Source organism: Hibiscus syriacus, unplaced genomic scaffold (assembly GCF_006381635.1).
Source record: "Hibiscus syriacus cultivar Baekdansim isolate YM2019G1 unplaced genomic scaffold, ASM638163v2 tig00112738_pilon, whole genome shotgun sequence".
NCBI lineage: Eukaryota > Viridiplantae > Streptophyta > Magnoliopsida > Malvales > Malvaceae > Hibiscus > Hibiscus syriacus.
In genome coordinates, this window is record NW_024063392.1 from 9,600,793 (window position 1) to 9,613,718 (window position 12,926).

At 33.9% G+C, this 12,926-nt stretch overlaps 1 protein-coding gene across 1 annotated transcript; it reads right to left on the bottom strand.

The window, feature by feature from the left end:
- Positions 1 to 532: 532 nt before the first annotated feature.
- On the bottom strand, positions 533 to 1,906 carry LOC120182830. Its single transcript, XM_039187691.1, has 4 exons — positions 1,601 to 1,906; positions 1,242 to 1,459; positions 853 to 1,111; positions 533 to 731 (listed from the first exon to the last, which is right to left on the bottom strand). Exons 1-4 carry the CDS (start codon positions 1,742 to 1,744, stop codon positions 603 to 605), a joined length of 750 nt encoding a protein of 249 aa, XP_039043622.1. The 5' UTR covers positions 1,745 to 1,906; the 3' UTR covers positions 533 to 602.
- Positions 1,907 to 12,926: the final 11,020 nt, after the last annotated feature.

The following is a 12,926-nucleotide window of genomic DNA, read 5'->3' on the forward strand; positions in this document are numbered from 1 at the left end:
AAAGTAATATATATTTGTTTAAACTATAATTAGTCATCCAACTATTCATGCGGTTCCATTTTAGTAACTCAACTGTTTTTTCTCCCCAAAATCATACTTAAACTCACATTTTGACAGCCCAGTGTTAAAACTGTTTAAATATATCTTATATGATAATTTTTATTTTTTAGTGATGACGTGACATTATTTTAACTATTACTTTTCTAATAACATGTGATCAAAACGTAAAGTTTTTAAAAAAATTGAATGACCAAAATGAAATTGTGAGAATAATTGAGTGACTAAATACATAATTTACCCTATATATTTAGTAGGGTTTAATCACGGCTAAAATCTGCACTTGCAAAATGAAAAATATTGTCAACGTTTTCGGTCCCTCAGGTTCACTTTTGATATTTGTTTGAACCAAAACTAAAATTCTACATATTTGTACTGCATTAGTTCTTCAAATAAAATTTAAGAAAAAAAATTGCTAATTGTACATTTCCACGATCTTGAGTAAGCTCTCTTCAAATGATATTTGTATAAAGCCTCAGCCATTCATTCCCTTTCACCAATGTATCATAAGATGCAGTATCCACGCTATAACCAAATGAATTCACTCAAAAGTAATACTTTGTTCTCCCACTCTTCAAGATGAGGCACAGCATATCTGAAATGTCAGTAGAAGAACTGTAATAGTTCCAAGCCTCGAGCATTAGGCGTTTCCTTGATCCTTTAAAATGAACAACCTACATCCAGTAAAAATCGAAATTTACAAGAAATTCATGCATGAAACAGCTTAAGCATAAAATACAGTCGGATTTCAGATTAAACTAGCAACCAAAATGATCATGAAAGACTTATACATACCTTGACATCCAGAGGCATGCCATGAAACTGACCAGCACCCTCGGATGGTGTCCAATTATATGTAGCACATGGTAAAAACAGCACTGATGCACCACCAATCTCATTGGTAAAAGCCTGTGCTTTACTAAATCTTTTTGCATCGAAAGAAGCATCGGACTTTACAACCCAGAAAAGGGCCAGCTGATCACCAAGCATTCGGGAAGCCTTCATGTATCTGGAGCTATATACTTCTGATACTTTCTCTAGAAAAAATTTTGCCCTGCGAGCAATTTCACATATTCAGCTTCTTTAGAGAGTTTTGGCTGCGTGATGCAAAATATCAAGAAAGAAAAGATAATGTTTCTTCTAGATTTACTGCAGATATAGTAAGAGTAAAAAGGGGTCTCAACCTTAAAATACCATCATGAGTACCCCTCACCGCAATAAATCCAGAATTCACAGGCTGATCTTTGTTGTTCCTGAAAGTGAGAGCCAAATGGAAGTCTTGGTAGTGTTCAAATATCTGACCCAGATCATCAATTACAGCGATATCTGAGTCCGTAAAGATGAAATGAGTTATATGCCCCTGCACCTGAGATAGCTTCTCAAGCTTGATTTCGAGAAAGGTCTACATAGAAAAATGACAGTTTGGCAGCTAAATTAGGATAACGTTTTTCTTAATTAAACTACATATTTTGGACTTATACCCACATGATATAAAGTAACGGCAAAACTTTTCTACCTATATATCAGTACGATTTGCCCTTACAATATAAGACCTGATTCTTTGATGCATCAACTTGTCTCTGGAATATTCGCCCCGAATGGGAAGTACAGTAACTCCGGTCTGGTGCAATGAGAGATCTGATACTGGATCAGTCAGAATAATAACATTGCTCTGAGGCATTCTCATCTGAAAGGTTTAATTCAAAACCCTGATTAAGTAAATGCTTCAAAGCAATTTACTCTAGGTAATGTAGAACAAATCCTCCAGAATAACATACTCAGTAATTATCAATATTGAAATGGTTCAAAAATCAACATTTAACCTACAAACATAATAAAACTGACATATAAACTTCATAAAAGGCCAGGGTAAAGTAAATCCCATCCCACCTAAAATAAATCTAAAAAAAAAAATCTGCTAATGAATTCAATCCTCCTAAATTAGGTCTAGAATACACAATATTCCTAAACATAGAAGAATGCTCTCTAGCAGTATGTTTCCTAATAATTTACCTAATAATTTTTTGGGTAAACAACACATTTAGTACATAAACTATCAATTTTAGATCGTTTTAGTACCTAAACTTTTAATTATTTCAAAACCAGACCTAACATTTAGTTTTTGTTTCATTTTAGCATCCGTTGTAAAAACTTTAATGTGTTTTAGTACCTAAACTATCAATTTTGGTCCGTTTTAGTACCTAAACTATTAATTTTTTGCAAAACTTAACGTTAAATTTTGAACAAAGTACTAAAATGAAATAAAAACTAAAATTCATGTATAGTTTTGTAAATTTTGATTCTAAAACGGATCAAAACTGATAGTTTACATACTAAACATGTAATTTACCGAATTTTTTATGTATTCAATTTTTGGATAAATTACACAAGTAGCCCTTAATTTTTTGGTGCGTTCGATTTTAATTAGTGATTACAAAAAAAAGATCAATTTTAATCCTTACATTATCAATTTGTTCAGTTTTAATCTTTTCACAATTAATTCCAATTAATCTAGTAATGAAAGTCTACTAAGATAATTAAAGAAATCTTAATATACTTTTAGGTGCCTAAATTATACCTCAAATTAATTTTTAGTGTCTAAAGAATTTTTTGTTAAAAATAGGTGTCTAATGTTTTCTCCGTTACACTTTTAGGTATCCACTGTTAAAATAAATCCGTTAGGTGACAAGTGTCACATTCATATTTTTTGATTTTTTTTAAAAATATTAATTAAAAATCTGAATGTGACACGTGTCACTTAACGTTTTTTTTACGGTCAACACCTAAAAGTGTAACGAAGAAAACATTAGATACTTATTTTTAACAAAAAAAATCTTTAAACACTAAGTTAATTTGAGGTATAGTTTAGGCATCTAAAAGTGTATTAAGCCTTAAAAAAATCAAAATCCATCTAAATGACCTAGCTTTAATACTCGTGGAATTTAAAAACTTTTTAATTTATATTTTAGGATAAATTACACGTTTAATACCTAAACTATTGTTTTTGGTCCATTTTAGTACTTAAAATTTTTATTTTTTTTAAAATCATACATAACGTTTAGTTTTTATTTCATTTTAGTATCTCACTGTTAAAAACTTAACGTAGGGGTTCGCCGGCATCTACGGTTGTCGACCGTAGCATCCGTCGGGCGGTGAAGCCCAAACTTTCTAGCTCCCACCTTTTCGACCCCTAAAAGTGATTCCGGCCTCAGTTTCACCAGAAAATACCTCAATCTCTCCAAATTGATGATGAACTATTCAACTTCTTCATCCTCCGATCTTCGTTGTCAATTGTCCGATGGGCTTAAAACTTGACTATGTTGGTTGACTCGTCATTCTCTCATGGTACATCGTTCGAATAGGTCGCCCATCTATTGCAGCTATACCTCGTCAGCTCGTCCGTTAAGTTTTTAATGACGAGATACTAAAATGAAATAAAAACTAAATGTTTGGTATGATTTTGAAAGAAATGAAAGTCTAGGTATTAAAATGAACTAACATTGATAATTTAGATACTAAATGTGTAATTTATCCTATATTTTATTAAAAACCCTAAGAAGACGACGAAGAGAAAACAGCTTTGGAAGAACATAACAGACATATAGGACAACAAAATTCTTTTGGAGAAATGTGTATTTACTAGTTTCTGAAAAATAAAACCAAGTTTTCTAGGCGAAATTCATCAGTTATGTCGTTATTCTAACGCTACCCTTATATTAATATTTTCGAGCACAAAACATGAAGAAGAGTAGTAGGCGAAGTTCAGCAAAGAAATCCCTGCAATCAAGAAATAATTTTTTCTACGTTTATTGTGTTTGCATATTCAGCTGCTCGCGTAACTCCACAATGAAAACGTCAAAAATATCACTGAGTTCCCAATGCTTCTTGTAGATAATCGTTTTGTCCGAGATTCTCATTCGAGTTTTTACTCCAATTTATATATATATTACTAATTAGTTATTATTACCAAATTGTGCATGTGATGACCTATTTATATTATCATGTGTGTGTTTAATTATGTAGTTGTAGTTATATATATATATATATATGTTATGATAATTTAATTCACTAAATGAAGGGTTTTATGTTTACAGGCCCGAATAAAAAAAATTATAACAATTACAACAGCCTTGGAACAGATGAAGCCCGAAATTCAGCAAACCCGTTGACCCGAACTTGCCCAAATGTAGATTCACCCGTTAGGGTTTCCATCGTTAGCAGCAGCCGCCATTCAATTCTAGCCGTTGGATCTGGACCCAAATCAATGGTCCAGATCGATGGTTATTTAGGGTTTGCTAAAACCCTAATCCTAAAGCAAGATGCTGCCAACTTTAACAGCAGCCGCACACCAGCTCAAGCTGAGCCACTGCCGAGCCATTCTCGCCGTCGTTGACAAATATGCACCCAATAGCAAAACAGAAGCAAAATCAGTGAAATCAAACCAAAGTCAAGAAAATACCTAACCCCGAAAATCACGGGATGATTTCACCTAAACTTGTCATTACACTACCAAACACAAGGAAATTAGCTTGCAACCATAAGTCAAGGGTATTCGGTGAAGAAAAATAGATAAAATAGGGTGATTTAGAGAGACAAAAGAGGGATTCAAACATACCAAAGAAAAAAATCGAACCCAAAGAAAAGAACCAACTTAGAAAGAAAAGAGAGAGGTCGTAAGAAACTTACCAAACACTAAAATAATCAAGGGAAGCCAAAGGTCGCCGATCTCTTCATTTTTCCCTGAAAGGTATAACTTAGATCTAGGCTTGTATGGTTGTTTTTAGGCCGATTGAAGGTAGTTTTTGGGTTAAGTGTGAAGAGAGGAACATTTAGGGGTCAGTTGGTATTCTCTGGTCGTTGTGCGCCGCCGTGCGTCGTCGTTGGCCTCGTCGACCGTCGTGGCCGTTTTCTTATCCAGAAAGAGAATTGAGAGAATTTTAATTCTCTCTTTCTCTGGTTTTTGAAACAAATGAAATGAAATGATTTTAGGCCTAGCTTAGGCCTTTTATACTTCAATCGAAACGACGCCATTTTGATCAGGGGTCTTCTGCGTAATTCCAGTGTGTTGGGAAATTACATTTTGGGTCCCTCCTAGTCTGTAACTTTTGTATTTTAGTCATTTAATGAAGCTATGTTGTATTATATTTTGAGCACTAATATTTTATTAGTTATAATTTAATCCTTCAGTTTTAATATTTTTAATTTTTAGTATTATTATAGGATTATTTACACTCTTAGTACCTAAAATATGAAGTACTTGCAAGAGTGACTTAGAATTTTTATATATTTTTTTGATTTAATCGTTAAATTTATTATATGTGTTAAGGTTAAATTATTTTATACAATAAAACATAAAATATCTCCTTAACTAATTAGGAAGGTATTTTAAATGATTATTGGTATAAAATAATACAGCTGATGTTTGTTGAAGGGATCATAAATTGAATTAAAGTTGAATTTATGAAGTTTACTACAAAGACAATTGATTAATCGACTAGGTACCGATTTAGGGCGCTGTGGGGGTACTAATCATTCCCCACGCGTAACCGACTCCTAAACTCGAATTTTGGTAACGCATACCTCAATTTTTTGTTTTAATTTTTTTATTTAAAATGACAACATTTTTGGGTGCCCAATCACACCGTAATCAAATATTGGTGGCGACTCCTCAGACCATACATTTTTATTTTTAAAAGGAACCCCAAATTTTTTGAAATGAGAGGGTTTTAAATCACATTTATTCTTTTTAATTAAAAATTAACCAAAAGAGATAAATTAAAAATGGCGTGTTTTTTAAAATCTCACTTTGAAAAAAATCGTTTCGACAGCTTGGCGACTCTGCTGGGGACTTTTTGTATAGAGTCAAGCCTATAGTCGATTATTTAATTTTCTTTGCACTTGAAAGTTATAAACTCATTCTAATTTGGTTTTTGATCTATTGTTTGTTTTAAATTTTTGTTTACATTTTAATTTGTAATTTGATTAACTAATAAATAGTTGTACTAACGTGTGATTTACATGTTTCAGCTTTCTGACCTTTACTTTTGTCTGTTGGTTTTTCTGAATCAAGGCAAATGATTATGAGTTTTCCCCATTATCGCTATAGCCTTTTTAGAGCCTTCTAACTGTGCTCTGTCCCATTAGGTAGAGGCGAACGCTACGCTTACGTGAGAAAAATTATTTTTCTCTGTATGGCCTTTAGCAAGTAACCTCTGAGGTACACATGCCTCATGTTTACGAGTGAAATATTGAGTTTCCTCGCATGGACATGGGGAAATGTACCCTCTCGAATTGAACTCGATTCGTTTTAAGCCTATAATGGGTGAGGATCGAGGGTTTGGCAAGCCCATGGGGCACCAGTAAAGGACAATTTGAGGACCCTGTTGTGATACCAAATCTCTATCCATCTTATAATGAATCTCTGTCTGCGGTTCTTCTCAAAGGGGAAACTCATTCTAACCTTTTCCTCGAATTTATTTTTTTTTGTAAGAAGTTGGTGAACTAGAAAAAATTAGGTTAGGCTTTTTTTGTGAACAACAAAGCATGTGGGTAGATATCAAGTTGGGTAGGATCTACTAAAGTATGATTGGGCAGCCAACATGTGAGGGTAGTTTTTATTTGATGTTTACGATACTTATTATCTTGTTGTTTATCTTACATGTACTAACCCGTTTTTGTTCTCTGTCTATTTTATTGTGATTTTATTGCATTTGCATATTCATATCATTCAAAAGTGTTAATTCGCAAGTGATTGACTAATAAGAAGGTTGGTCATATTGAGACAAGGAATTCTCAACCATGTAGTCAAAACCGGGAGATCCAAAGATGTTCAAATGATCCATGAAGAAGGACATCCGATGAATGAAGAAATTTGAAGCTGATTGAAGATTTCCTTTAAAGGAGCAAAGGCCAAGATGTTTTCTCAGAAGATAGATATAGTCATACCAAGGACGAGAAGACCCTTCACAAAGACATGAAGACCACTTCACATTGGAAATTAAAATGGAGATTTCAAGATTCAATATAAGGATATTAGGCATCATCAAAGGTGATAAAATATGTCGACAACTTAGGGCTGCAATGTTAGATTCCATGAAGAGTATGGCTCAAGAAAAGGAAGAAATGAAGAATCATAATTTTATTTTGACTACATGGTGTAATGAAATCTTGTTGCCTAAATGAAGGTTGTTCTATAAGTGGCCACTTTTGGAATTAACACCTTATGCATTTGTATTTGCATTTGCGTTCTTATTTTGCATTAGCTTATTAATTTATTTATTTTGATATTGTTACTATTTGTCATTTTGTTATCTTATTTGCACTAACTTGTTTTTTATGTTGTTTTTCTCTTTGTCTGCATTGCATGATCATGACATAATCAAAAGGTGTTGATTTGTGAGTGGTCATCATAGTAGAAGGTTTTCATGACGAACAAGGGGTTTTGTGATCAAACATACTATAACACAATCAAGAAATAGTATCATGAGGAAGTTTCGAGAATAGTGGAGAGCTGTGCACACAAAGATCATATGTCTAATGAAGAGCACAAGGAGATAAGAAAGATAAAAGAACAGATGTCCAAGATGATGGATAGAATAGAGACTTTGACTAAAGGAAGAGAGACTTCTACAAAGGAAAATAAAGAGCACAAGGGATTACTTTAGAACCTGTTGATCCTAGCCAATATAAGAAACCATGCACAATCATTATTTGTATCAACAAGTTGTTTGGAAACACCAAGGAAATTGTGACAACTGTAGAAGTTCAGAAGGATGAAAAGAAGACATGAAATCAAAACTCGTTGGTATTTGATAGTCTACTCCCACCATCAGGGGAAGTAAACCTGGAAACTCCAGTTTAATCCAAGTCTAGAACTGGCTCTCGTTTTGATTCCATCCCAATATCATATAAGGAGTTGTATGATAAGATGTTAGAAGCCGAAAAAGTGGCCCCGTATTATGTGAAAGCTTTGCAACCTCCATATCTAAATTGGTATTATGTCAACGTTCGTTGTGAATATCATGCTGGAATTCAAGGACATTCTATTGAGAATTATTCTACCTTCAAACATCAAGTCCGACATCTTCTAGATCATGGTGTATTGAAGTTCAAATTGAAAGGACAACATAGTTTGGCGACGAATTGTCCTGTTGAGTTTGAACTAAAAGTGACCAAATGTAAGGGTATCAGTGAGAACATCCAGGAGGAAGATTGTTTGTTAAAGTATGAAGCTCAAAATCTCCATTTAAAGAGTGAAAATGATAAACTGAGTAGAGAGATGGAAGTCATGAAGGACGGTTTTCAAATGATCAGTTAATCGTTTAAATTTGCTGGTATAGGAAATGTCATAGAGGAATGGAAAATAGGGGTCGCTAAACTAAAAAAAATGCTAAACAATGTAGAAGGAATTACAAAGTGTATGAAGGTTGAGCCGAGAAGTTTTCTTATGATTTACAGATCACAGAAAAAAGGCGCAATATAGTTGTTAATGATTTGGGAAGATTTCAAGCTGAAATCAGATGTTGAATAGGTCTATTGCTAATATGGAAGCTTCATATCAATGCCACAAGTGGGAGAATGACCCTGAGCTAGAAACCACTAGAGCCAAGAACAAGAAGTTGATGAACATTGTGGATTATTATAGTGATTTATACAAGAGCTTCATAACCACAAAGACTTTCTTACAAGGAATATTTAATAGTAGTGTCTACGGTTCTGAGAATTGACACTCAAGATAGAGGAAATGGACAATGTCATGAAAGAAGCTATGACCCAAGCAAGCAATGTGGCTCACAAAATGGTTGATTTAGCTGGCTTTGTAAGAGAATTGAAGCAGATTGACAACTCAACACCCGAGCATGAGTGGAAGTTAAATTGGCTTGTGAAGGAGATAGAAAAGTTAGGAGTGAAAGCTATCTATTATATGTAAAGTTTGTTTGATGTACCGAAACCTTTTATGTTCAATGAAAATTGTTTTAAGATGGTCACTCTGGAATAACACCTTTTGCATTTGCATTTAGCATATGCATTTGCATTGCAAGTATTTATTTAAGGATTTTTACACGCATTAGTCATGAAAACGTGAAAGTAACTCGTGAATGATATTGTGACAGCAGCTTTGAAAGCAAATTAAAGTTATCCGGGGTGTGTTTCTGGAAAGGTAGAAAGCAATGAATGAGATATTAGCGCGTGTTGGTAGAATCGAAAAAAATTCAAGAGCAACTTGTAAAGACCCAACAGGAGATGATTGATCAAGAAAAAAGGTTCCAGAATGAATCAAGAGAACAAATGACCAAATAAATGGACATGGTGAATGTTGTGATCCATGGAGAAAAGCCACTAGAGGACCCCATTGTAAAGGATTTGGATGGGATTATGAATGCTAGTGTTAAAGTTGAAATGACAGTGGCAAGTGATCGAGGACCTGTTAAGAAGTCGAATATTTCAAGCCAGCTCCAAAAATCAAATGTGGTTGAGGGTTCTACTAGACCAACAATGAATGAAGAGGTAATGAGAGATAAAGTTTCCTTTGTGAGAGATAAGCTTTACTCAAAGAGAAAAGGCATAAAAGAAGACCAAATGCTGATCAAGAAAGCTAAGAAATATCAATCTCTCATGATTAGATGTTCTAACCTTTTGCAATCATCCAATCAAGATAACCAAGTTCTATCTCTAAAGTCATCGCTAAGTAGTCTTTCGTCATGGGGATTAGAAGAGAATGAATAGAAAGTGCAGGGTTTTCAGTTCTCTCCATTCCACTTTTCACTTGAAAAATTACATTAAAAAATGCTCACATCCGGATTGATTACAGCGATATATGTCCAACCACAGTGGCCTCCGAATGTGAAGTGGACCTACAAGGAGATTTCTTGGATAAACCAGACTGGAACCCCAGATTATTCGGCTATAGTTCCTAGTAACCTTGAGGGAAAATTCCAGGATCTTTTAAGCAAGCCATTCAAAGGTGCAAGGTAGAATAAAAAAGGGTTAAGTTTCAATGCTCGAAAATCGTTGTCCCGAAAGAGATTAATATAGCCAAATCTAGTGAAGGACACGTGACAAGAGAAAATGGGAATGGAAATCTAAGCAAAAGGGCTCCAATATATGTAATTCGAGACTGGCCCACATGTTTAATAATGATTTGGGCAGATGCAACACTATAAACTCTTCAAACACCTATATCAAATTTCCTGATGGCAAGTGGGGCTTTGGACAGTTTAAAAGGCCTGAAAAATATAACGCCAATCACAGCTGCAATATGCACTCATAACCATGCCAAAACTATTGTCACCAAGGAGAATCATTTTGGATTTAAATTTGGGTCCAATTTCCAACTAGGGAAGAAAAGGATGAAGGGGCTAGAAGAAGAAGAAGAAAAAGAGGCCAACCTAAAAGGAGAGGGTAGTTTTTTTAGTATATGAAGAATACTTTCTAGTTTAGGAATGTTAACGCTAAACCACAGTTGATGGATGTAAATGAGAAATAAGAACCAATGGAGGATCCATAACTGCAAGATGCTTGAAGATGACGGGAATGAAAATATGTGATTGGTATTTGACCTTGTTTCCTATCGAACAAATCAGACTACGAAGGATCTTCTTGTAGTTTTTAGATGAAGTTTAGAGTAATATTTAAGATTAACCCTTATGCTTTTGCCCACGAGCATTAAGGAATCTTTTATGAGGGATGCTATGTTAATTGTACTTTTATGCATTTAAATATACTTTCTTTCATTTCTCAAGTGGTAATCATTTTATACATTTTCACATTTTTATCATTCTGTACATTCTTTATCACTTTGACACTATTTCGTTCATCCCATACAAATATCTATTACTTTTCCGAATGTATATGTTCGTTCCAAATTTCTTTACATGTGTCTCAATCGTTAATAGCATGAATGTTTCTGAATTCTAATCATGAGATAAATTTCGAGCGGCCTGTATTTAGTAGAAACATATGAGTGCAGAAATAAGGTAGAATATGAGGTTTCTAACGAATTATTGAGGCTAATGGAAAAGTAAGGTAATCAGGTCTTATCTCACAAACAAGTGGTCGAGATTTCGAGTATGAGAATAAATGGGAAAATCGATAGTTAAAGATTTGCAATACTTTGTCAAGAATCGGTGGAGTTGCTTCAAGTTGTAAAAATCATCTTTTTCTGGTCTTATCAAGCATACCAGGATTAAATATAGAGATTATAGTACATGTGTTCCTGATTTATCATTGATCCTCTATTTGAAAACCCTTGAAAATTCATTGATATGTGCGTTGGGGACAATATAACAAGTCCAGGGAGAATTGGAGACTCATCCAGAACTAGGGAAAGAAGCTTATAAATTGCAAGACCCGATAATCGTTGATCCCAAAAATCTTGATGTGCTCAAAGGCTCAGACAATACATATTTCCATACTACTTGGTTAATATCCAAACTTTTTCCTCTAAGGTGCTTGATGGAATCACTAACTTTGACAGACAATTTTGCTATGGAAAATATTATTTGACACTATATATGTGAGCCTGAAAAGCATTAAAGGAAAGTGTCAAAGCAGATTTTCTGTATAGTAGTGCGTCAAATGATTATGAGTCCCTGAGTTCCTACTATGCATATCCACTATGAAAAAATTGAATCAAATGATTAATCTTGAGAGCTTTATTCTGATTAGGCATCCAATGCTTTGGGACGAGGAATTGAGACAATGCTAATTTGTCCAAAAAGGTCTATTATCCTCTTACTAGCATATTAAAGTTCTTTAGCACTGACAAAATTTGAGGTTTGTGCTATGAGGATAATAACAGTCATATAAAGAAAATGGTTGAAATTACATGGGGAGGATAATGAGAGTCGTCATAAGGAATTGTCCTTCATCATGTATGCATGTCAAACGTCAGTATTTACTCGGACAAGGTATAATGTTGCTTCTATTTAGCCTTGATCACTGTGATTGTGATTTTGTTACTTTAAGTTTTGACAAAGATAAAGATAAGACTAAGCTGAAAAAGCCCAAACTCGACACGATCATTTCAACCTCATTGAAGAAAAGAGGTCAGAAGTTATCTGCCAGGGACAGATATGTCAGAATCAAACGAAGCGAGCTTTAAAATTTTAAGAGGGTGATCTGGTGATTGAAAAGATCTTGCCAATTCATAAAGATTCTCTTGAGAAATAGGTGCCTAAGGGAGCAAGGGCCACATGTTATCTATAAGGACTTTTATAGAGAAACGTTATTTTTGATAGAGATAAATGAAGATAAATTGAGTGGCCCAATAATTTTATATCTAGTTTAGAAATAAAAAAGGAAAAAGAGAAAAGCAAAAAAAAAAAAGAAATAGAAAAAAAGAATACATAAGAAAAAGAATAAGGAAAATTGAAAAAGGGTTTAAGACAAGGATCCACCAAGATCGTTTTAAAGCCAAATGAAGGATTTGAGGTGAAAATCAAAAAGTGCAGCTCAATTACATTTTGACAGGCACCAGGCAAGTAAAACACTCACAAGAGTCTGATATTTTGAGAGGAGTTTCATATCTACATATATTGAGTTGATTGGTTCAGGAACATTCCTGTTGTTGATGCTTGAGGCATTTGACTTTATTTCTTGATTGTTATCATTTCCATGATTGCCATGACTTTGTAAAATTTCTAATTTCATCATTTCAAACCCAATTTTGTTCATTTACAATCGTCTTATAAGTAGATGAACATAGTTCAAAAGAAAACAAAAGATATATTGATATTACTTTAAATTGATCTTTTAAAGTGCATGGAATCCGAAGTAGTCCAAAACCTTGACACTTGTGTTCGTTTGTTAAAGGGTGTATGCCAAAGAATGATATGTGAGCTGAATTCATATACGTAACCATGTGGGGA